We start from the raw sequence: 23,119 nt of genomic DNA, 5'->3' as shown, positions 1-23,119 counted from the left end.
TACCATTAGAGCTACTGAAACCTTTTTGTTTCAATATAATATCGTGCAACGCTGCGTCTATGGGATGTCATCATACACACAGCCCAGCGATCCAACACACACGTTCACTCTTCTACACGAAACACACCCACAAACACAGCAGATCCGTCAGCTCATCATATCGGCCACTTCTATTTGAATCTTGTATTTAATAATACAGACAAATAAATACCACAAACGAACAGGCGGCCGTTCTCATGTCTGCACAGGAGAGGGGGTGAACTAGAACTGGAACATTTTTCCCAGGAGGGGGCGACGAGGGACAGAGGCTGTGGGTGGAGGAGGGAGGAGGGAGGAGGGATGCGACTGGCTTGGGCAGCGCTCGCCGCCGAGGCCGGATCAGAACCCTGACCGGCCCGGCTCGCTGGTTCATTCGGGCAAGGTGAGTCCACACAAAGACGCGCGTCGGCCCCATCGCACCCGAGTCTCTGCGGACCCGCTCCAGCGCCAGAGAGCAGCCACTCCCACGCCACCTCCCAGTCGGCTGCTTTTTGGGGAAGAACGAAAAAGAAGAACTGTACCAGGGTGACCTATCTGCAGTCTCTCCGAATAAAAATAAAAAAATAGCTCGGCGACTTTTGTTTTCCGTTTTTTTTCAAAGAAAAAAAAATAAAAAAAAGAGGTTTGGGCGGGCTCCTCGTGGGGCGTGGCAGGTTTTAAGACTTGTCGGTGCTTTTCGAGCTGTTGTCCTTGCTCCTCCTCTTCACATCCCAGTTGTACACGCGCGCCATGTCTGGGGAAGCCGAGGTTAAGGAAACTCCGCGGTCGTCCACTCCGAGGGGCCTGCTGGACGGAAACACCTGGACCCCCCGCAACACCGGAGCTGCACACCCCTCAGTAGCTCTAGTGCACCCCAGAATTAACACCCAGCCGCTTGGTGGGAGGTTTAACACCCATTCAGACCCTTTGCTCTGCAGCAGATAACACTCAACACGCGGTGCTCATTAAGTGAAACGTACCACCAGAGCTGATGACTAATTTGAAGGTGCCACGTCAGAGAAGCTCTGTGTGAAAACTTCACAAAATCTGGACCCCCTCCTGTTCGCGGTATGCCCTTCCTGGGTTCTCTAATCTTCTTACATACTTCCCCTACCATCTCTACACTGATGTAGCCCAGATCTTTCTCTCGAGCCAAAAAAAGATCTTCCAAGCAAAAGAATGCCCCCGGCCTAGACTGAAGAAGGAATGGAAACGTATCTGGTGCACTAGCAAAGTAATAGTAGACTGCTTTTATAAAGTCACATATACATTTGCAGGAGTAAAGTATGACTAGTTGGTGGGGGAAGTCGATCTTGCTTTCCTCGCACATACGCTAATGTAAGATGAGGTACCAGACAGCTTAGTCTTGTTAGCTAGATCTCTAGGACCACAGGAAAACGTAACATCTCTCAGAGGTGGCCTCGAGGTCACCTTGCACTGGCAGCTTAGCGACCGCCAAGATCTAAAATCGGGTATCGATTTTTTTCCTTTTAAGGGATTTTTGCTTTTCAACGTAAAACGGCTGTGTGATGTCTCCTACCTAGATAAAAAGCATCGAAAACGACGTGCTATTTAGAGAAGCTTTCCGCGTTCCGAGGGATTAAATGGCTTTTGTAAGACGGCGAAATAAACTCTTTTGCTTTTGACTATCTCTTCACCTCGAGTCGCGCGCGGCCTAGTTACTTTCGCTCCTCAGAAGGAGCCTTTCCTGTTACCCCGGCCTTCCCTGGGGAGGTAGAGGAAGCATGGGCGCTGCTCTCCAGAGGACAAGGATACTGACTTCGGTGGTGGTGAACTGGTCCCGCAGGAAGTCCAGGTCCTCCTCCAGTGACTCCAGGTTGCGTGTGGCCGTGGCCAAGTTCTTCTCCAGCAGGGCCTGGGCTTCATCGATGTCATACTCCAACATCACATTGGCCTGGGGGAGACACTGCCGGTGACTTATGGCCCTTCCCCCCCGCCGCAAAATGCTCTTTGTGAGACAGAATGTCAAACCGTGCCCGCGCATCTGAGGCTGATCCAACAGTAAAAGGTTCTAAGGGACACGCAAATGCTGAAACATGGGAAAGGAGTACAGCATTTCGGATTATGTCAGGTGTGATAGAGAGTAAAGAGGCAGGACTGTAAAGAACAGGAGAATAAAGGAGAATCCTTCAAGCTGATTAACATACGTTTCTGTTAGTTTAGCTCCTCCCGGTCACCCCAGAGGAGACGCAGAGCTACCCCCGGTTGCCCCAAAAGGGGACGCAGTGCTACCCCTGGTCGCCCCAAAAGGGGACGCAGTGCTCCCCCTGGTCGCCCCAAAAGGGGACGCAGTGCTCCCCCTGGTCGCCCCAAAAGGGGATGCAGTGCTCCCCCTGGTCAACCTAAAGTTAACACTACAATATCTCTGCTCGTCAGGGTTGGAATAACCGTCAACTTAACGCAATTTACTAATGAGACGTAGCAGTATGGATTAAATACTTACGCCAAGCCACAAACAGACTTTATCTGTGGGGGGTACCAAGGCCTTGCAATACAGGTTATCAGCCAGCAGGAAGTGGGTTTCCAAAGGATCTGTGGTGTCCTAAGGCAGGTGGAAATAAAATCACAGTAAGCAGCTGCAAAACACACAAGAGGGGTGGAAAAGAAATTAGACCCGGTGGGCAGTGACCCCATGCGGCCGAGATGTACCTTTTTCTTCTGCATGTGTTTTAAAATTTCGAGTGTTTGCTTAATTTGGGGGATCTGGCTTTTCAATCTGAAAAGAGACAAAAACAGGAAAGCTGGGAGGTTAATGGGCAAGACCGTCTTCCATCACACCGGGACATCTGGAGGACGAGTCTCCGGACGCAGGACCGGGAGCCGTTTGACGGCGTTCCTTTACAAAGCCCTGAAAAAAATGGCTCTCTCTTCATGCGCCACTACATTCCGCGAGCTCTGTTCACGGCAGCAAACGCTTTCTACTCCCAGAAAACTCCCCGTTTCTCAAAACAGGCAGTTTTTTTAAATCCCACTTAATGATGAACAGCTTCAGGCTCCTCCTAATCACTTAACCTCAAGACTGACTGGAGCAACACAACCCTCTCCTGCGAGTATTCAGACCTACGGTTTAGCAAGACCTATAACCCCCATCACCCCCACGGGCGACGGGCGGCAGAGACGCCCTCGGGCTCACCTCAGCTTCTTCTGCGCCAGGTTGAGCTCCATGAACTTGTACTTCTGATACTGCTCATCCAGCTTCCTCAGCACAGCGTCAGCCGTCTCATTGCCAGGCTGCTTCATGAAGGCGTCCACATCCTCCTGCGAGAGAGAGGATCTGTGAAATCACCCCTCCTGATAGTTCATCGGGCAACTTTACTCGGCCGACTCTTTTATCCAAAGCATCATGTTTCTACCCTTTATTTACCACTGGGTATTTCACTGGGGCAGTCTGAGTGATGTACTTTGCTCAGGTGTACAGCAGCCAGTGCCCCTCCCATATATATGCCATATATGGACATCAGGGCGGTTACTCCTCCCACTTCCTGTCACCATGGTAACCCGTTGGCACACTAACCCTCATGTTTAAAACCACAAAGGCAAAATCTCTTCCATACTGGGTAACAGGAACTGAACTGTTTCGTTATCGGCTTTGTGAAATTGCTCGGGAATGCATTGATAAAGCCGGGCTTTCTGCTACATCAAGACTCCGGCAGCTATTTAATCCCGAGTGTAGGCCCGTCATGGCAGACGTGCCCTACTCTAGTAGAACAAGACTCCACTTGAACAAGACTCTTGTTCAAAGAGGCACTAGTGAACAAGAGCCCTCTGCCCAGGCGCAGTTCTAGTACAATACTGCAGGCTCCTTCCTGATTTGCTCTTGAATCCTGAACTGAATTCAGAACTAAGAGAACAAGAGGCAGATGGAGCTGGGACCAGGAAGGCAGCTGATCAGAAAGGTCAGGGATTTAATTAATTGTGCCGACATCGCCCCCAAGAACCACATTCAGGAAGACTCGGGTTCCAACCCTGGGCTCAGAAGCTTAACTGTTTTGAAGATGATACTAGCTCTGGGTCTGCGTCAGTCCCATTAATCAGCCCGGAAGACGTCTTTATTCGTCGTGTCTCCCAATATAAAAGCAGTCGGAGGCTTATCATGGCTCTGTAGAGTCTCCACTCAGGAGACAGTTGTTCTTGTGCCTGAACATGTTAAAAAAAAACGGTTTCACTAAGAAAATAATCTATGTAATGTTGGGCCAAAACGCTTTTTTTTCCCATAATTTGCCCTGTAAAAAAATCCAGATGACATTTACACAGAAACAACTCAGCAACGGGTCGAAAATTACACCAGTACGGGCAATAGCACAGAAACATAACGATAAAGACAAAGGGGTATGGAAGATGCCATCGCCACTTTTGGTAATGAACTATTGCAACATATGATTTGCTCTGATTTCTTAACCGGACCTCAAACGGACATTTCGTTTACGGTTCTCGGTCACGCCATCTAACGACAATGGAGCTAGTGAGGTTCTCGCTGTGGAGCAGACACGGGTCCACCTCCTTCTCCGCAAACGACAAGCGCGTCTCCACGACCCGAGGTCCTAACCCAGCACGCAGTGACTCATCTGCACCGCGCTGGAGCCCGCGGCCGGAAGGGCTCCTGAACTGAAATATTGACGCTGTCAAACCCGCACCCCAGCCGAACTGCTAAAAAATATATATATTTTCAATTAAATAATACAAAATACGCCGATCCAGCCCCCCTGATTATCTTATAATGTTGGTCGGAACTTGAACGTCCGAAGATTGTAGTTGAGACAAGACATTCAATCGACTTGCTTCCACGGTACAGCGGTAACCATTGGATACCATAAAATCTATGCTCTGGGTGTGGAGGTATGCTTAAAAATGCATTTGAGCTCTAAGGGTGCGGGCTGCTCAATGCCCCATTGTCGTCCGCCCGCAAGCGAGACCACCCTTTTCCTTGTAGTCTCAGATCCCGGTGCTTAGCTTTCATAGTCGAAATGTCTCCAACTGCCTTTTAAGGATGTGGATGGCTAGCTACTGTAATATCGGATTCTCCTTTCTGCACGGAGTTCTCCCAGCCCTTCATCATCAATAATTCTCCACATGTAAAAAGGCACAACAGACGTTGCCTTTGGCCTCTTACCACAAATACAGCCTCCGGGATGCCTAAGTGTTTTCGCTTGCCTGCTGCCACAGCATTGCTGCTCTCCGTGGTCGCCGCCATCTTGGACAGATTTCCCCTCACGCCATGCAGCGGCGCTGACGTTGTGCGTAGCGAACGTGGACCCCACCCATCACCTTTCCCCGCCTCCTCAGCCGCAACTGCAGCTCTGATTGGACGCCGGGGAGAACGGCTCGAGCGGGTAGGACCTATCGTAGAGAAACGCAGCCGGATATGGGCGAGTCCCCCGCAAGGCTTTCTGGAGAGTGTAGTTTAATCTTTCGTTTCTTTGTCCAAGGTGGGGGAACAAGTTAGGGCGGGGGGGATCCTGGTGTTGTAAATTTCAGGCTACTCCTGAAATAATGCTAATTTATTTTCGGGAGGAAATCGTTTAAAACACCGTCATCGTGAAATCTGACACTAAAAGCAAGGCTTTGAATTTAAACAGCTGAGCAGTTATCACAATCAAAATATGCAACCTAGCCTTTATGACAAGTAGTTAATCCCATGGATCCATTCATTTTCTAACTGCTTTAGGGGTGTCATGCCTATCCCAGCAAGCAACAGGCACAAGGCAGGATACACCCTGGACTGGACACCAGTCCATCATAGGGCAGACACACAGACACACACACCAGGGTCAGTTTTCCCAGAACAGAACAGAAAGTTAACCAACCAGCATGTCTTTCGATTGTGGAAGGAAACCAGAGAACCCAGAGCGCACCCATGTAATCATGGGGAGAACATACAAACTCCACACAGACAGCACCCTAGGATTTGAACCCAGGCCCCCTGCACTGCCAGGCTGCAATGCTGCCCCATCCAGCTGATGAATATTTATTTTTCCAAGTAGAGAAAAACTGTTTTAAATAAAAAATGATTAATCTGCCGCCGATTTTGATCGTGCGGCTTAGTTCAAAAACAGATGTTCCCTGGATCCTGGGTTGAGTTTCAGACGAGGGCACCTTCTGGGTGGAGTGTGCATGTCTTCGCATGTTCCCACGGGTTTCCTCTCGCTCTGCAAAGACATATGTGAGCTACGTTCATTATATTTGTTGTCCCCGCTGTGTGTGCGCGCACTGCAGTGGATTAGCGCCCCGTCCGGGGTGCGGGTGCCGTCCTGCGCCCTGTTTTCCCAGAATGGGCTCCCGGTTGGCGTGACCCTCGCCAGGAACAAGCAGCTTCCTGACAACGGGAGGCAGGAAACTCAGTGGCCAAGAAAATCTTGAGAGTGAAACAGCATATTATAAACATGCAATATATAAACAGAATATCGGGTGGAGTGGTGGCTCTGTGGCTCAGGATCTGCGCCTGTGACTGGAAAGTTGCCGGTTCAAATCCTGCAGCTGGCAGAGGAATCCTACTCCGTTGGGCCCCTGAGCAAGGCCCTTAACCCTAACTGCTCCAGGGGTGCTGTACAATGGCTGACCATGTGCTTTGACCCCCTGCTTCTCTCCCTGTCTGTGTCTCATGGAGAGCAAGCTGGGGTATGTGAAAAGATGAACTCCTAATGCAAGAAATTGTATATGGCCAATAAAGTGATCTTATCTGATATTAATAATAATCCTCATCATTAGTGTAATCCTTACAGTTCTATAGTGCTTTTTTGCAAAGTACGTTACAGGTAACGGGGAATCCCACTAACACCAGCAGTGAACAGAATCACCTGGACGATGTGACAGCAGCCATCATGATCATTTCTCAGTGGGGAGGAGAGCAGAGTGATGAAGCCAGTTCATGGGGATTATTAGGAGGCCGTGAGTGGTTAAGACCAGGGGAATGGCTGTTTGTCCTATAGGATCATGCTAGTTATCCCTGGGATCTAACTTCCTAATGTTATTTGTTTTCCCAATTCGTTTATGCATTTATATTCAAACTTTTCTTCTTGCATTATCTTAATTTATGAATTGATCTATAAGTAAGCTCATGGATATCAACCCCAGAAACTCAAGTCTTCTGCCACTTTGAGCACAGACAGCTGGCTCAAACGTAGCCGTCTCCTGAAGTGCTGTTCATCTTTTCTTTCCTTTTGTAGTTTTTTACAGCAAAAAAAAACAACAACCTGACTACAGGCTCAACACGCAGCATTGAAACAAAGCTGTTGTAAAGCTGCACGTTTCCTCTCAGGGAAAAGTGGGCTTTATCCTGATGGGGTTCCCGATCTCGGCTACTTTTCAAGGACATGAAGAAAAACCAAAACAAGACAAGACAGACAACACCCACACGGGGAGAAACAGTTAATCAAATATCCAGTTTATTCAAATATATAGAAGGCTTTCTCAAATAAAACTTAATGAAACGAAATGAAACGCAACCGGAATCCTGCTAACGGCAGTGCCCCGGCCGGGCCCTGGCAGAGGAACGCCGAGCCGTTGCGTGGCTGTCAGGGCTACACGCGCGGACAAGGAAGTGCTGTGTTACTGGGGGGGATGGCCGGGAGCAGGCTGGTCAGCATCAGCCTGTGCTCTGCAGAGAGCGGTGCTGTCAGGCACAGAGGCTGTGAGATTGTCCCACCAGTTAAACTCTCATTAAAGGCCCTTCAGCGCATTTCCCCTTATATTTACAGGGAGATCTGCTCCTCCCCCCCAAAAAAGCACACTGAGACGTTAGTTCCTTAAATCTTCCAACTTAGTGATTTCCTCAACCTGACCGGTTACCCTTATGAAACGGAGCGCCCTCCTCATGGTAAAACAAAATCACAGCTTCTTCTCTTATGAGAGTGCTCATGGGTGTGCAGGTCGTTTGAAAGAGACCTGACGGTAATCACAGGCTGGAGAGGAAGTATCTCAGTGGATCTGATTTAAAGGGTGCTCATGCGGTCCACGGCACAGGGATGCTGGAACTTTCAGCTGGAAGCTGGGAAGGTGGAGCTACGACTGCCCCCCCGGTCCTGTGGGAACGGAGCCTGGCCCGTCCTGTGCTAATGGGTCCATCACAGCCCGGGGGGCAGGGGGCAGGGGAATTCGCTGTTCGCGGGGGGAGGGGGAGATATCAGGAGAGGGACCGGTTTCGGGTCCTCTCAGACCGCGACAACAGACACAGTAAAATACACAAGGCAGGTAGGGCAAGCAAAAGTGCATCAACGAAGTATCGATTAAATTATCACAGCGCTCCTACGGTTTGCCGTAGGTCACGCACAAAGAGGTCCAGAGTGGTCTGTTAGCTTCCTTTCACGAAGACTCTTCTCTGCTGAGACAATCGCTATCAGTGAGTGCGGGCAAAGCAAGCCAAGAACCAGGAAGGGCGCCCAAGACAGACATTTCCCACTAAGAACAGACAAGATTCTTCTTTAGCCTTTGCATGCACGGGCTGCCCCCGCATAAAGGCTGTTTCTTTAGGAATTTACTACCTTGTTTTAATCACAAAGCATGAAACCGTTTAAAGAAGTTGAATGATATGGGACTAGGGCACCGGGACCCCCAGGCTACGGTCCCCAGCCCAGTCTCCTGCGCTCAGTCCTGAAGGCAGTCCAAGTGGTTCCCCTTCACCCAGTAACAGATCTGTGCAAACTTGAGAGGGGTGAACCGGACGGCGACGTTGAAGTCTCGGTTCTCCCCGTTGATCTCCAGCCACTGGTGTCCCGAGAAGACTCCGATCACCTTCCTCTCCCAGCGCTCCAGCGCGGCGTCCCAGACGCGGCCGTACACCCCCGAGCCGCTGGCGCCGGGCCGCGCGTCGCAGTGCTGGTAGATGAGGTCGTTGGACTCGTCCTCCACGGGGCAGAACCGGTACACCAGCTCTCCGGGCCGGTCGCTGTCGAACCCGGAGAAGTGGATCCGCTTGCCCGCGAGGTCCTGGGCGGAAGGGGCCACGGAGAGACGCATGTAGGGGCGCCGGTGGGGGGCGCGCAGCTCCAGGAGGGCGTAGTCGAAGTCCATGCTGGCCTCCTGGGGTCCCTGGATCCAGCCTTTCGGAACCCGGGTTCGCTTGACCCTCACCCAGCGCACCAGCGGCTTCCTCTCGGGCTGGGACCCGGGCGGGTGGCGCTCGGTTTTGGTGCTGTTCGAAGGGGGCATCAGAAAGCCCACTCTCAGCTTGCGGGCCCCCTTGACGTAATCCTTCCCATCATGCACGCAGTGGGCGGCGGTCAGCACATGGCGCTCCGACACCAGGACCCCGGTGCAGCCCGTGGAGATGCGCACGGCGGTGGAGAAGGGGTAGTCCAGCAGGAAGTTGTTGCCGCGGATATTGAAGCGGCCGTCGGCCCCGTAGATCTGACGCTTGCGCCTCCCGCGCGCAGCGGGGCGCCACCTCCTGGGGGGAGGCTGAATTGCGGGGCCGGGCTCCTCCTCTTCCTTGTCCTCCAGATCCACGGTGGTCAGGGTGCGCGTGCCGTCTGCGTACAACGTCTCGTAGGCCAGTCGCTCAGTCAGAAGCTCCCAGCTGGGTGACGCCTCCCCCTGCTGGTAGCAGGTGGTATTGCAGTGCGTGGTAAAGTCCAGCTGGGGGAGGGCGGAGAAGCTAGGCCGAGAGAGGGGAAGGGTAGCGTGGGGCACCAGGGCAGGGATGTGCCCTGGGTGGTGGGAGGAGGCCCGTAACGCGACGGAAGAGGGGAGGGAGAGCAGGAGGAAGAGGAAGCAGGAGAAAAAGGGAACGGCAGCTCTCGATTGAGGTAACATGTCGCGATGGTGCACCTGAAAAACAAGAAACGTGGGAAGAAAGTTGTTTTTGAACTAGAAAAGTGGCAGGCTTTTTTGAGAAAGGAAACAAAACCGTGAGACATTAAAAGATGTCCTGACCCTCGTGTGCGTCTTTTACCGTGTCCGATCCCCAAACGGTAGAAATCTTCTTCTATTCTAGTGTCAGGATTTGCAAGTTCAAAACCAAGCTGTGCCACTTGTCACTTGGGCCACTCGCACCTAAGTCTCACCAGGATGACCAGTGACCATGTGGCATCTTGACTTGATGGGACAATAATCCATGTGATGAGCCCAAAAGACTCACTTCCTCCTGAGGCTCTGTACGTCTGCGTTACTGTTACTTTCATCTTAGGTTACAAAAAAAGGTAACTCGAGTCTACAGGTTAAAAAAAAGGTCCTGGTTCTGTTATAGCAGACAAAGTAGAACAAAAAACGAGAACTCAAAGAAGTCAACAAAGATTAGAAGCTGTGTTTTACAGGTTTATTTAATGTATTTTTTTAACTCTCTCAACCACAAGGGGGCAGGCTCCCTATACTGTTCGTTTTCCCCCAAATAAAAACAACCACCGGAACCCATTTAAACCAGAGTTACAACTTAGATCACCAAGACTACAGAAGCGTGCTTGATTAATGGAGGGTTTTTAAAGCATGGAGACAAAAAAACAATATTAAATAAATGATCTTTTCAAGGCAGGGAAGAGATGACCAGGCAGGCAGCACAGACTTTCAGCACCGGCATTTTTCCAACAGATTACTTTGGTGGAGAAGAGTCTGGTTGTACTTAAAATCTATTTTTTTTCCCCTTTTCCCATTATCTGAGAGAGGGAGGGCAAGGTCACGGAGGAGACTGAACCTCTCAGAACCCCCTGTAATCGGAAACGACAGATTTTTCTCCTGTTGTTTTTTTTAAAAATAAACCACGGGCAGCTCTTGTTCACCTACCCCTTCCCGCCAGGTCCCGCTGGTGCAGTCCGATCTCACCTTCTGAGCGCGCAAGAGCGCAGACGCTTGCCCGGCAAAAACCATAAAAAACAACGCGCCACAGAAGAGACAGGTCTTCTTTGAAAGCAGGAGGGAGAAAGTGACGTTGGGACAGGGCCGCCAGGGGCACAGGCCGGGCTCAGGCAGGTAAGCCAGCAGAGAAAGGGTGTCACCATGGCGACAGGAGGTGATGGGGGGGGTGGAGGGGGAGAGTTCAGGTTTAATCTGGCAGCTCTGTGTCCCCACCCAGCTCTCTGTACAGGCAGCCCCTGGGTGAGGAGCAGGCCAGCCTCATTAGAGCATTAGAGCATGAGCTGTTCGGTGTGTGTGTGTGTGCGCAGAGGGGCGGGCGGGCGGAGAAATATGATAAGCTTTAAGAATAAGAGCCCTTAGGCTCTACTGGTGAACGAGAGAGCAGGTGTCTGTTCAGCCAGAGTACAAGCCGGGGCGAGGACAGGCTGTACGAGCCGCTGGGCAGGAGAGCCCCCCTCCCAGCCTGGCCAGGAATCTCACAATCTCTGGGGGGGCTCGTCAGGAGGGGGCGTGCGGGGGGGCGCCGTGACTGAAACAAGCCTTTCCTTTTTTCGCCCGCTCTGCTGCAAGGAGCCAGGGGGGGCTGGAGCTGTTTTGTTTTGACCATCTTACTTTGTTTCGTACGGGGGTTGGGGGGGGAAAGGGGCGAATGCCAGAACGTGCTCTCCGATCTGCGCTCAGAATTGAATCCTACGCCGTCACTCCGAAAGCTGTGCAGGTCCAACAAGGGCGACAGGAGACTGCAGACAGTCGAGGTGCTTTCCCCACACAGGGACCCCACAGGTGACGCTCACAGCTGCCTCGCAGGGTCCCGCGGATTCCTCTGGGCCTTCCTTCCTGCAGGGTACGGACCGCCCGGGAGCTGGCCCTCTCCGGCTCAGGAATTCTTTGATCTGGGATTCATGCCGGCGCTGGGTTTACAGTCAACAGCTCCACCCCAGCCCGAGCTTCCCCTCTGCCTCGCTACCCCAGTCTCATCCCGGGCGGCACCTCAGCCCCCGCAGGGCAGGACTGGTCTGTGCTGGTTTCCCAAGGCACCAGCTCTTCGGCATAAACCAACGCCATCCAGCCACCCATTTCACCCAGTACAGGGTGGCAGGGAGCCAGAGCCTGTCCCAGCAAGCACTGGGAGCAAGACAGAGTGCACCCTGGACATGGCAGGACATAGGGGAATAAGACATCAAAAAGTGCGGAATATTTCACAATTGCTTCCTTGTTTTGGGCAACGTCCTCTTGGAATGTAGAGTTTTTATACACTGCATTACGAATACACAAGCATCTCTTCTGCTTGAGCAGTTAAATATACATCAGGTAGGGAGCTGCGTCAGCATGCATAGGCTGCAAAGGAACAAGCTGAAGTTCGTTCACACACCTGAAGAAGGCTCCACAGCCGAATCGTTGTGTTAATTTTCTTCTCTTTTCAGAATGGAATAAACCTTTACTTTTTCTGTTACATACATATTTTTTTTCCGTACAAGAGCCTGAAAGCTTGGTAAAAACTGAAATGGATCACAGGACTGTGCAACCGGAGTCTTATTCCTGGGGAAAAGAGTCTCTCGCTCTCGCCCTGGTCCACAGGCTGGGCTCCACCTTTAGTGCCACTCTGCTGCTGTCTCAGCACCCAGAGGTGGGGAGAGGAGCATCCACTGAGCTGTCCTCTAGACTCGCATGGCTCCGGGACAGCTGGCCAGCCCGTTCACCTCTCCACCTCCCCTGACCTGAGCCCTCTCGAACCCCTCCCACACCTCGAGCAGGGGGTCAGGTGGATATTGCTTTGCGCAGCCCAGCCCTCTGGCATTCCCGGACCTGCGCTGGGTCACGGGTCGGGATCCTGGGCTCGGACCAGGGAGGTCCACAGAGGCCCACACCTGTGGGACCAGCAATCCCGCCCGACCCACGGGCACCGGAGAACAAACCGGGTGACCCGCGGATCGGCACCGCTGGTGCTGTTCCAGCTGTCTTTACAGCCGCCCCCCTTCCCGGCTGTCGCCATGAAGCAGGGACGTGTGAAAACACGAATCCCCCCCCCCCCAACGGCAGCGCCTGTGTTTACAGCGGCGCATCCGTACCGTGGCGGGTCTCGGGAAAAGCTTGCCATCGTAGATACAGCTTCACAAACCCACGTTTACAGAAGTCCACAAAACACCTCAAGTACGCCATAGCCCGTCAGTTAACTGCACGGTAGAGGAAATAAAAGTCTTATAGCGATATTTTTAACGCTTCTGCCACTCTCTCTGGTGAATGCACGGTAGTTCCCACTACATTCCAGCTGTGTTTGAAAATATCATCTCAGACGTGAGTTCAGAGAGGGACAGTTGTGCGGTTGTTTGGCATATTTGAGTTAATGACTCCTAAAAAAAATTGTGTAATGGATGGTTTGAAAATTGTGTTTAAAGGCTTACGCCTCTGTTCAATAAACATGCGAATCTTTTACCTGCTGGATCTCACAGTCCGCGAAAGTTAAGCCCAGATCTCGTTTTCCCCTCCGCCGAATGAACCGAGCTTGTCCCTCCAGATAACTCGCATTTCTGTGCGTGACAGGTACCCGCCGGGTCCCTGGGAACTGATGGCGTGCGGGGCTACGCGTGGCCGAGCCGCAGGGAGCTGTATCGCTGTCGGCGGCGGGGGGTCTGTCTCAGCCGCGTCTCCGCGCCTCCGTCTCGCTGCGCTACGTGTGCGGCTCCCCTCTGCTCGCTCGCGGGGCGAGAGCGCGTTCTGCCGACCCGAGACACCGACAGGACTCTCCGGAGGCGAACGCGGTGCGCGCTGTGAGCCTTGCGCGTGGTCCTAGTGCCCGCCTCCACTGGTGCCCAATGCACAGCACAACACGGCTAACACGACACATTGGCGCTAAGAGGCGATCTACGCTGGCTTCTATGCAGAGCAAGCATGGGAAAACACACGCAGGCGAGGCAGGTCTAAGGTTTTGCAGGGCACAGATACGTTTGGAGGCTTACAAAGCTACAATATCAGCTGAACAAGATATGACACACCATGAGACTTGTAAATAAAATCCGGATATATATATACACATGTGTGTGTTTATGCCAGTGTAGTCTCTTAAGTAGATTCGCAACATTACACTGTCACATTTGTTCTCGCTGAATAAAGCTGTTTTGTTTGCAAGCTCTGCTAGGGCAGACAACTGCAAATCTTCAAGAGTTCAGGGTTGCAGAGGCGGGAGGAGTACGTGGAGCTAATGGCGCTGAAATCTTGAACAACTTCGACTTTGCCGAGGAACTCGCTCTTTAACGTCAAAACTCGACTGCCCGAGCTGGATTTGTTCTTCTTAGGTCTAGGGACGATCCTCAACAAAATCTGTCCGCTTCATCTGATCGGCATTTCTTGGAGAGTTAGGCGTTCCAATGTTATGCTGTTACATTGATTTTACTTTCTTAGTTCAAGGTGGATTATTGATTAATTATTAATTTAATGCTTCAGGATACAGCAGGGAAAGCCCCTCTTGCGTATCCTAGTTCTGTACCTAATGTTATGGAAGTTTGTATATATTTATCCCCGTTGTTTTTTCCCCTGGAAGAGCAGCAGTCACCTGCAGGTGAGGGTCACTGTTGGGCCCCCACCTCTACTTTCCTGGGATATCTGGGTGTACAACAACAAAGCCCAACCCCCCCCCCCCCCACCCCCCGGGGTCACCCCAGCCCCTGACCTTGACCGCCCTGGGCCTGACGTGCCCCCTTACGGAGATGTGCAATTTTGGACCCCCTGCTCACCCGTTCATTCCCAGAGCTGCTGTGAAGCTGCGCGGCCAGCAGGGGGCAGTCTGAGCAGGGCCGACAGAGGGCGGGTTCATTCTCCCTCTCGGCCTCCATAACGCCCCCCTTGGGGTGACATGGCTGCTGGTACGATCATCTCAATCCATTTAAAAACAGATCTCCGGCTGCCGCGTCTGATCGGCTCTCGTCCTTTCCCGCCTTGCTCCTGAGCAGGACCAGGGGAGGCCACAGGGAGCTGCGCTGCTCCTTTAAGACGAGGGGACCAGTGCCCAGGTGCCCAGGCTGAGCAGAGGCCCAGAGCTGCACTGCCAATCTTTGCCACCCATTTGCAGTCCAGTGGAGGGGGCTGGAGGGGCGGCTCCGAGAGAACGTTCTGACGTTCTGACATAGTGGCCCCCCGACTTGAGAAAAAAGCCCCCCTGTTTCCCAGACAGAGAGAAATTGCCCTGTGCTCAACCAGCACAGACAATACCAGCCCTCTGCAGGTGGGACTGCATCTGCGGGCCCTTGGCAGCGCCAAGCTACCGGCCCCTGCTGTGTTTGTGCTGCCCTTTTTTTGTGCCGGGTGTTGTGCCATGTTTACATTAAGGCTGCCCTCCTGAAAGCGACAGGTCTCTGACCCAGAAGCTCACCATGTGTCTCACTGGGGGGATCATGTCATTAGCACTCCGCAGGCATCGCCTCACCCCCCCCGGACGCCTGTCTTCACGGCGTCGGTGGTGGGGGCCCTCACAGCATTAATTTTAGAAGGCAATCCATTATCTCACGTGTCAGCGAGGTGTGAACACTATCAGCAATTTCCTAGAATAACCCCGGCGCCGTGAGGTGTAAATCTGCAAGCCGTGCTCCTCCCTGGAAGAGCCCCGACACGGCGAGTGTGGAGGAGGCGGGGGGAAGCGTGAGCCCACGGCTCCCCAAGTCGCGGACAAGGGGACCCTCTCCACTCACGTGTCGTCAGGAACAGCCCCTTGCACGTCACGGCGAGGGGCAACCGGGACACAGAGAGCGGCCTGCGGTGGTTGGTCTTGTAGTGGAACAGCAGGCACTGAAGATCGGCGCTTCTTAACGCCATCGGGAGTTTTGGAGAGAAAAAAAAAACCCGCGAAGAATTACCGTGGTGTGAAAGAGGACGGGGCACCAACATCCAGGTGAAACGCAAAAGGAGGGTTAGAAAAAAAGTAAAAAAAGACTGGGGAGTAATTGATCACCCAGTCCCCCCACTGGGGTTGAGAACAGTGATTGAGAGGGAGGGAGTGTTCGGCCTTGTTATCAGCCCCCGGGCACGATTTCGGATTCCTTTTTAGAAGTCTGCTTTTTAGGGACTGCAATTATGAAGCCGAGTAAAAGCGGTGCAAAATATCCCCGGGGAACATAACTCGGAAAGAATCCGGATACTCGCAGTTACAAGGAGAGGATACAGGAGAGCGGTTGGCGCCGATTTTTTTCACGCGTGAGAGACGCGGCCGTGGAAAACGGGCGGGGCCTCGAGAGAACAGATTCATTCTGCTCGTCAGAGTGAAACAATTCCACGCCTCGGAGATACTGACTCGCGCCGATTTGGATAAAACCAGCAACAACAACCAAAAAAAATGTTATAAGAAGGGGAGCACTGTGCATTGAGAAATGAGCATTTTTCCACCTGAAGATATTTCTGTGGTGTAGTAAGAAATCCCGTGTCATCCAGAGTGCGTGACTCATCGGTGACTTGTCTGTCTTGTATGCAGAACAGAGGAATTCCCTTCAGCTTGTGAAGCCCATGTGCTCTCCCAGCAGCAGGCCCACAGATAAGGCTCAGGGGCTGTGCCCTCGGAGGCCTGCCATCTGTGGCAGTGATTATCTGTGCCACTGTCTGTGCTGTGCTGTCGTGAGGACTCCCAGCCTCTAAAGATCATCAGCTTTCAGTTTGTCAGGATCAGAGGCTGTGGCTGTCCTGCAGGTCGCTGGTCCTGGAACAAGAGAATGTGAAAACTCTCACTTCAAACAGAGCAGAGCACCTTTTAATGCGCTGCTGAGAGCTCTGTCCCACCCCCGAGCTGACTGAATCAGAGGCTGGTCAGTGGTTCATTACTAACAGCAGGAAACTCTTGCTGGTCAGATATTGGGAGCTGCGTTTCATAGCTGTGTCTCTAATGCCACACACACACACACACACACACACACACACACACACACACACACACACACACACACACACACAGAGCCCCCACAGCCTCTCCTTTCCCTGCTCATCCTGGGTCTCCTCCTGGGCCTACAGAGGGCATTTACAGTACTCTCAGAGCTGCATCCCAGCACTATGAGGTCACCTCCTTCCAGAGCAAGAGAGAAAAAGAAATAGTCTTGGAAAAAAAAACAAGGAGACGAAGGAGGATGAGTAATGGAATCGTTCTTATCAGATACAAGGTCTGAGGAAAGAGCACTGGAAGCTGGCCGATCCAGACGGTTTTATCCGAACTGGAAGTGGGGGGGGGGGGGAGGGGGGCAGGAGGAGAGGGAGGTCGGAGGAAGAGCCAGGGGCCACTGGAGGAAAGTGGGAAGGGGTGCAGGAGGAGAGGGAGGTGGAATGAAGAGCCAGGAGCCAGTGTAAGTGGGGCAGAGTCATCTGCAGCATCTTTATCCCAGTGTGTCTCCTCCTCTCTAGGAGCAGGCTGACGCGAATCCAGTCCTGGAGAATTCCGATCCAGTTAGTCTTAAAGGTCACGTCTTCCCAGAGATCTGGGAAAACCTGTAAACTCTAGTTGGGCCGAGCCAGTAATCTGTTCAACAGAGAGAACTGTGACTCACGAGGGCCCAAGACGCCTCAGGGTTTGGTTGCACATGATCAGTAAATTAATTTAACAAACCGACTGGCTAACTGAACGCAACGACATTGTTCCAGGTCTTTAGGAATCAGTGATTAAAACCTGCTAGTTAGGGCCCCCCACCATGACCAGGGTTGGGGTGAGGACTCTCTGTTGTCGCCCCAGAGGACCAGAGGATGTTCCCCATCCAGCAGATCTGTCCAGATCCTGGGGGCAGTGGTGCTTAGTTATGGCTTAATCAAATCAATTGAGTTGATTGGACCAATGTAACAGTTTTCCCAGGTCTTCAGCTGCTGCAAATTTATATAGGCCCTTAAAACCTGCTGGACTGTGCTCTGTGAGTTGTGAACTACTGCTTACTAATAGCCTGAACACACATGCACGCATGCTCACACGCACACACACACACACACACACACACACACACACACACACACACACTATAGTCCATCAAGCAGTGAGGGATACAAGTACAGACGATACACCTTCTGGATTCGGAAGAGTCAGAAGAAATGGAAGAGACTCTTCTCCATGGAGACAGAATTGCATGCCTGGCAGTGATGTGCTGCTTTCACCACTGTCCATTTCAAACAGGCAGGATTAAAACTGAGACCACGTCCTACTTCCTTCTCTCAATCAACACGCCCCGCCAGTGTGTCAGTCACCTGGAGACCTGGGACTGGACTGAAACCGAGCTCTGCAGAGGTCGTGCTTGACCTCACTGCTCAGTACTCACTGCTCTGTACCGCGCCCAGCGGGAAACAGGCCGTGGCTGGAGAGCAAACTGCAGGCTCGTGCACAATGGCTTGACCTCTCCCAGACAAGCCTCCAGTTGGACCTCCTGTTCTAGGCAAACGCCCCCTACTGGAATGTACTGGAATGACATGGAAAATGCTCGGCCCTGCTCACTGATAATAATGTAATGTAATGTTTCTTTATTAGCCCTATACAATTTCTTGCATTAGGAATTCGTCTTTTCGCATACCCCAGCTTTTTCTCCATGGAGACACAGACACACAGACAGGGAGAGAAGCTTGGGGTCAGAGCGCAGGGTCAGCCATTGTACAGCGCCCCTGGAGCAGTTAGGGTTAAGGGCCTTGCTCAGGGGCCCAACGGAGTAGGATTCCTCTGCCGGCCACGGGATTTGAACCAGCAACCTTCCAGTTACAGGCGCAGATCCTTAACCACAGAGCCACCACTGCCTCTGCAGATCCACAGCAATTCAGAACATTCATATTCACCTTCACAATAAAGTACAGAGTAAAGAGGCAGATTTCCACGAACACTTTTAAAAGAAATGAATGCAAGGCTTTCGTGACCCAGAGTTGTGATAAAGCAGTACCTACTGTAGAAGCATGCTTTCAAGCTGAAACACAGACCTAACCCAGGCGTTCGGAGTCTCTCTCCCCTGAAGCGGCTCTCAGCTTGCGGAGAACAACCTCCGCGCACTGGGGTGTCATCGGAGCAGCTCGTCGGCCAGTGCTCTCTGGCCCGGCCGGTGCGCGGCGGATCCGACACCCTCCCCGTGCTGGAGGACGGCAGGGGCACCTCTAGCCCCCCCCCGTGCTCCATCCTGAGCAACAGCTGCTCCGGAAGCCCCCAGGGCTGTGAGTCACAGAGCGGACAGCGCTCAGGTCCTGCAGAGGGGGAGTGCACAGGCACAGGCCGGAATGTCTCCAGATCAGACAGCTGCAGCACGGGCGGGGAGGAGGGGGCTGGGGAGGGATCCAGATGTGCCCACAGCAGTCTGACGCAGTAGAATATCACAGTTATTCAATTACGTCCTCTGGGCAGCTGAACGGACACGCCACACCACTTATCGCAGCGCTTCAAGGAAAGAGGGCTTTGTTCTGTACAGAACACCCTGTTCAGCATCTTTCCGGGAAACAAATAGCATGCAATCCCTCTCAGATGTTGTAGGCCGCAGGCTCTTGTATAAAATATACACATGGGCCAAATATTAGGAACCCCCCCCCGTGCCAAACAAACAGATGCATTGCTGGGTTGAGGAGCATGAACTACTGGTATGTGCAGCTCAATCCCACAATCCCAAAATCCCACAATCCCAGAAATGTTGATCACCTTGTGCTGGCAGCAGCCCATATCTGCTTTTCTTCTCAGTTCGTCCTCTGGCTAAACTCCACCACTGCTCCAACCACAGACCTCTTCAGCAGATTTGCCATCGGGCTCTCAGAGCAAAGGCTGCCTTCCTGCCCGTTTTGAGCCGCAGTTTCCTTTCGGCGCTGGTGTGTGTGCTGTCTCCTCTTCTCTTTCGATTCCTTACAGACAACCTGTGCTTCAACTCCACATGTTTGTTTTCATCGTGCCTTCTGTCCCACCAGGCCCCATACCATGACACTGCCTGACCAGACAGGGTTCGAACTCAGCTTGCTAACTGCTTCCTTTCCCTTCACTCTACACCGTACCCCAGGGCAGAGACGCCCCCCCATTGGGCAAACCAGACACGTAGGCCTCCCCCCCCCACCCCTGCACTACTGTGGGTCTCTCCTCACAACCCCCCGATCTCTGGAGGAGATCCTGTGAGCACAAGGGGGACGAGACTGGGCTGCAAATGTTCCCCGACCTCATGGGAACTCAAGTGCTACACCCAGCTCAAGCTGTTCCTGCAGCGTGACAGGAGCACGCAGGATCTGCTGGGGTTCCTCACTTGTGCACAGTCTGTACATACATTATGTATTTGACCAAATGTAACATTTCGGTAACTGTTCGAAATAGGGAACAAGCTCGACTTGAACGGCCCAGGGCTTGTTCAAGAATAAACAGCTCCAACAGTATGCAGCTGGCCTCTTACTTCCATCCCCAGCGCTGTGTGTATTAAACCATTAGGAGTAACAACAAGGCAGGCTTGGCAACCCAGACAGTATTTTCTTAATTAGAAGCTTTTCAAACAGCAGCATGTAGACAGCCTGGAAAACAGCAAGCGGAAAAAAAAAAAACCGGAGTCCCCGTGCCAAAAGGGAAAGGAGCCAGCGAATATGTGATCCAATCAAATCCACGAGGGTCACTCTCCCCAGATAATTGTAGGGTTTTGCTCATAAGTGAAATAGTTCTGCTTTTTCCACTCCAAACCACTGTTTTTTTATGGGCTCACTCCATCCTGTGTACAATCTCCTTGAAGCTCTTCCAAAGGGAAAAAATAAATAAAATCTTTTCACAGATATTAGAAGGGCCAGGGCCTGCAGATCACCTGAGAGGTCCGGCCCTACAGGAGGGTGAGACGAGCGAGTCTCCGGGTGATGCGCTCTGTTGTGTCAGAGCTGCGCAAGCCCCCTTGTGTGGCAGGAGCTGGATGGAGACCAGCAGGGATCTCTCGGGCGCGGAGGGCGGGGGGGGCGGGGCTGTGATTATGTGACCCACCGGGCCGAGGGAGGGTGGACGACGGCCGGACTGAGGCGCCACCGCCGAGACCAGCCCGCCGGAGCCGCATGCCCCTGCCTTCAGGCCTGCAGCACGTTCCCAGCTCGCCCAGCGGGTTTCGCAACTCGACTGTGGCCGCTCCCCAGTGGGCCGCGCCGTCTCCCGCCCCCCCCAAAGGCCCGGGTCCTGAGCTCAGCCAGGTGGGCCCTCCAGGTCCTGGGACTGTAGACCCCCATGATGCTCTGATCGCGTCAACCTCGATGAGCTTTTTAATTGGTTGAGGCTCCTGAGGCTGGCGGCAGTTCGGTCTGGGGGTCAGGTAAGAAAGAAATGGGGGGGGGGATGAGTTGGGAAACAAGCCTGCTGAGAGTAGAACTGCATCATTCCCCCAGCTCCCTCACGCCACCTACCGGACAGCAGCCCGGACCCTGTGCCAGCCCCGTGGCCCGCTATCCAGGGCACGGTGCCCCCTGCTTCTCTCTGCACACAGGCAAGTCTGCTGCGGAGGTCTCCCAGCGTCACAGGGTTAAAGGCTGCAGATTCAACAAGCAACAATGTCTCCTTTTGATTTCTTGATGGTCCGACTCCTCCTTATTGAAAGGCAATCAAAAGCCTCAATAAGATTGTGTTTACTGTAAGTGTTCACCAAACAAGCTGTGGAAAAAGAATTTCTGTTGTTTCCGAAATGTTTTAATGCCCAGGGAAAATAAAACCCACCACATGCGCTCTCACACACACACACACACAAACTCACAGAGAAGACAACAACGCTTTTTCGAAACCATAAACAAATGTGCAGTTTCACACAGAAATGAAAGACTGAAAAATGCAGATGCCATCTGGTCCAATCAGAGCTGCAGTAAACAGTTCCTGATTATCTGTTGCATTGATCACGCAAAGGGCCTGAAGTTATGGACACGAACATGTGTTCATCCGCACATGTGCAGCCAAAAAAGACACTTAAACAAAAAAACACAAAACACATTAGAACACAAAACCATATATCGGAACAATAACGATATAATAATCCATATCTATTAATAGCTAAGAGGAGGACTGGCCTGATGAATACAGGGAAAACTAGACTGCTGCTGTAAGTGATGTTGGTGGACAAGCAGGTGGCGCTCATCCTTCTGACTGGGGTGCTATTCCTCAGCTGAGGCATTAACCTCAGTACTCAATCCCCTGGGTTGTTCATTAGGGTAGGGGTGACCTGACCCCCACTGTGAAGCACTTTCTCCCCCTCTGTGCTTGATCTGCTGTGCGCAGGGGCTGCTGTACGGGGCTGTACTTTGAGTGAGGGATGGAGTGGGTGTCCCCTGTAGGTAAGACACTCTGGGATCCCTCGAGATATAAATTAAAGGATTTATTAATTGTAATAATGGAACGCTGGAACATTTTTTAAAGCAGCAAAACAGCAAATATGCATAAAGCCTGAGGCATAGGTGTACGCAGGGTATGCATGACAGCAGGGTTGCCTACCCAGAGTCATCCATTTTAAGGAAGACAATGGGACAATGGAGAACGGGACAAAGCGGAGAGCGTTGTTTGACCTGTCATGCCCGCGTTCAGTATGCTCAGGAGCTGAAGACAGATATCGGAGGAACTGTAAACTCCCAGATCAAATCCACTGCGCGAGGGATACACCCGTGGGACTGAGCACAGGGCCCAGAGGAGCTCGTCTGCCGGTCAGAGCACAGACAAAGGGCGGTGGAGACAGTTCTCCTCTTTCTCAGCACATTCCAGCCACCCAGGTCATGATGGGAAGGGGGCGGGGCGTGGGTGCCAGGTAACCCCACAGGAAGCCGCTCGGACGAAAAGAACCGAGCAGGACACACCTACCTGAGGGGAAGAGAGGCACACGAGAGCATGTAAAGGTTTATTCCACGCTCAAAAGGGAACACAACGGCCGGTTTTACGGGGAGGCCCTGGGGAGGGAGGGGTTCCATAGCATGCGCCACACACCGCCCCCCCCCCCATGTAAAAGATTCCTTGATCATTTTTCCGAGCAGTCTTGGCAGCGCGAGAACTCAAATGGGAATGATATTGAGGATTAGCATGGCCCCTGCGCGCTAGATGGGGAGCAATCTTCCAGTCAGGGAAGGGAGGCACAGGGACGACATGCAAACTGGTGAAACCGTCGCACAGTTTCGGGAGCGCCCCCAGATCTTTTCGATCTGCTCCCCGAAGAGCCAGACGTGCCTGCATGGCGGAGGCGGCCCTGCTCGCCGGCTCTCAGCAGCTGGCGGAGGTGGCGGAGGGAGGGGCTGGTTTCTGTCTGCGTGGGGGGTAAGGTAAGCCCCGACTAGAGGTCAGGAGGTCGGCTTCAACAGAGCTTAAATCAGCAGCAGTCCCTGCACTTCAAGGCTGAGTTATCGTCCTGACGAG

The 23,119-nt window shown here is 52.6% G+C and overlaps 2 protein-coding genes across 3 annotated transcripts; both read right to left on the bottom strand.

Moving 5' to 3' along the window:
* Nucleotides 1-168: 168 nt before the first annotated feature.
* On the bottom strand, nucleotides 169-5,260 carry vbp1 (von Hippel-Lindau binding protein 1). Its single transcript, XM_006632861.3, has 6 exons — nucleotides 5,150-5,260; nucleotides 3,173-3,297; nucleotides 2,689-2,755; nucleotides 2,483-2,581; nucleotides 1,795-1,933; nucleotides 169-772 (listed from the first exon to the last, which is right to left on the bottom strand). The coding sequence occupies exons 1-6, from the start codon at nucleotides 5,228-5,230 to the stop codon at nucleotides 696-698; spliced, it is 588 nt and encodes a 195-aa protein (XP_006632924.1). The 5' UTR covers nucleotides 5,231-5,260; the 3' UTR covers nucleotides 169-695.
* A 2,139-nt stretch (nucleotides 5,261-7,399) lies between these two features.
* prss23 (serine protease 23) lies at nucleotides 7,400-14,396 on the bottom strand. Of its 2 annotated transcripts, none has more exons than XM_015351780.2 (2): nucleotides 13,256-14,396; nucleotides 7,400-9,801 (listed from the first exon to the last, which is right to left on the bottom strand). In XM_015351780.2, exon 2 carries the CDS (start codon nucleotides 9,784-9,786, stop codon nucleotides 8,620-8,622), a length of 1,167 nt encoding a protein of 388 aa, XP_015207266.1. In that variant the 5' UTR covers nucleotides 9,787-9,801; nucleotides 13,256-14,396; the 3' UTR covers nucleotides 7,400-8,619. The 2 variants fall into 2 exon arrangements, with proteins under 2 accessions (XP_015207266.1, XP_015207265.2); XM_015351779.2 differs by lacking the exon at nucleotides 13,256-14,396 and adding an exon at nucleotides 10,750-13,248.
* Nucleotides 14,397-23,119: the final 8,723 nt, after the last annotated feature.

The sequence above is a fragment of the Lepisosteus oculatus genome, chromosome 8 (genome assembly GCF_040954835.1).
Source record: "Lepisosteus oculatus isolate fLepOcu1 chromosome 8, fLepOcu1.hap2, whole genome shotgun sequence".
Taxonomy (NCBI): domain Eukaryota; kingdom Metazoa; phylum Chordata; class Actinopteri; order Semionotiformes; family Lepisosteidae; genus Lepisosteus; species Lepisosteus oculatus.
Note: the sequence above shows the minus strand (reverse complement) of the source record. Positions and strands in the feature narration are given on the sequence as shown.

What these genes read in the sequence shown, in the direction of transcription:
- vbp1 (XM_006632861.3), bottom strand. Translation starts at nt 5,230, where the DNA reads ATGGCGGCGACCACGGAGAGCAGCAATGCTGTGGCAGCAGGCAAGCGA. An exon ending in TCCCGGAGGCTGTATTTGTG is followed by an intron (nt 3,298 to 5,149) that starts GTAAGAGGCCAA and finishes TCTCTCTCGCAG; the next exon opens with GAGGATGTGGACGCCTTCAT. An exon ending in GTTCACCACCACCGAAGTCA is followed by an intron (nt 773 to 1,794) that starts GTATCCTTGTCC and finishes CGGCTTCCCCAG; the next exon opens with ACATGGCGCGCGTGTACAAC.
- prss23 (XM_015351779.2), bottom strand. Translation starts at nt 10,833, where the DNA reads ATGGTTTTTGCCGGGCAAGCGTCTGCGCTCTTGCGCGCTCAGAAGGTG. An exon ending in GCGGGACCTGGCGGGAAGGG is followed by an intron (nt 9,802 to 10,749) that starts GTAGGTGAACAA and finishes CTTGTTTTTCAG; the next exon opens with GTGCACCATCGCGACATGTT.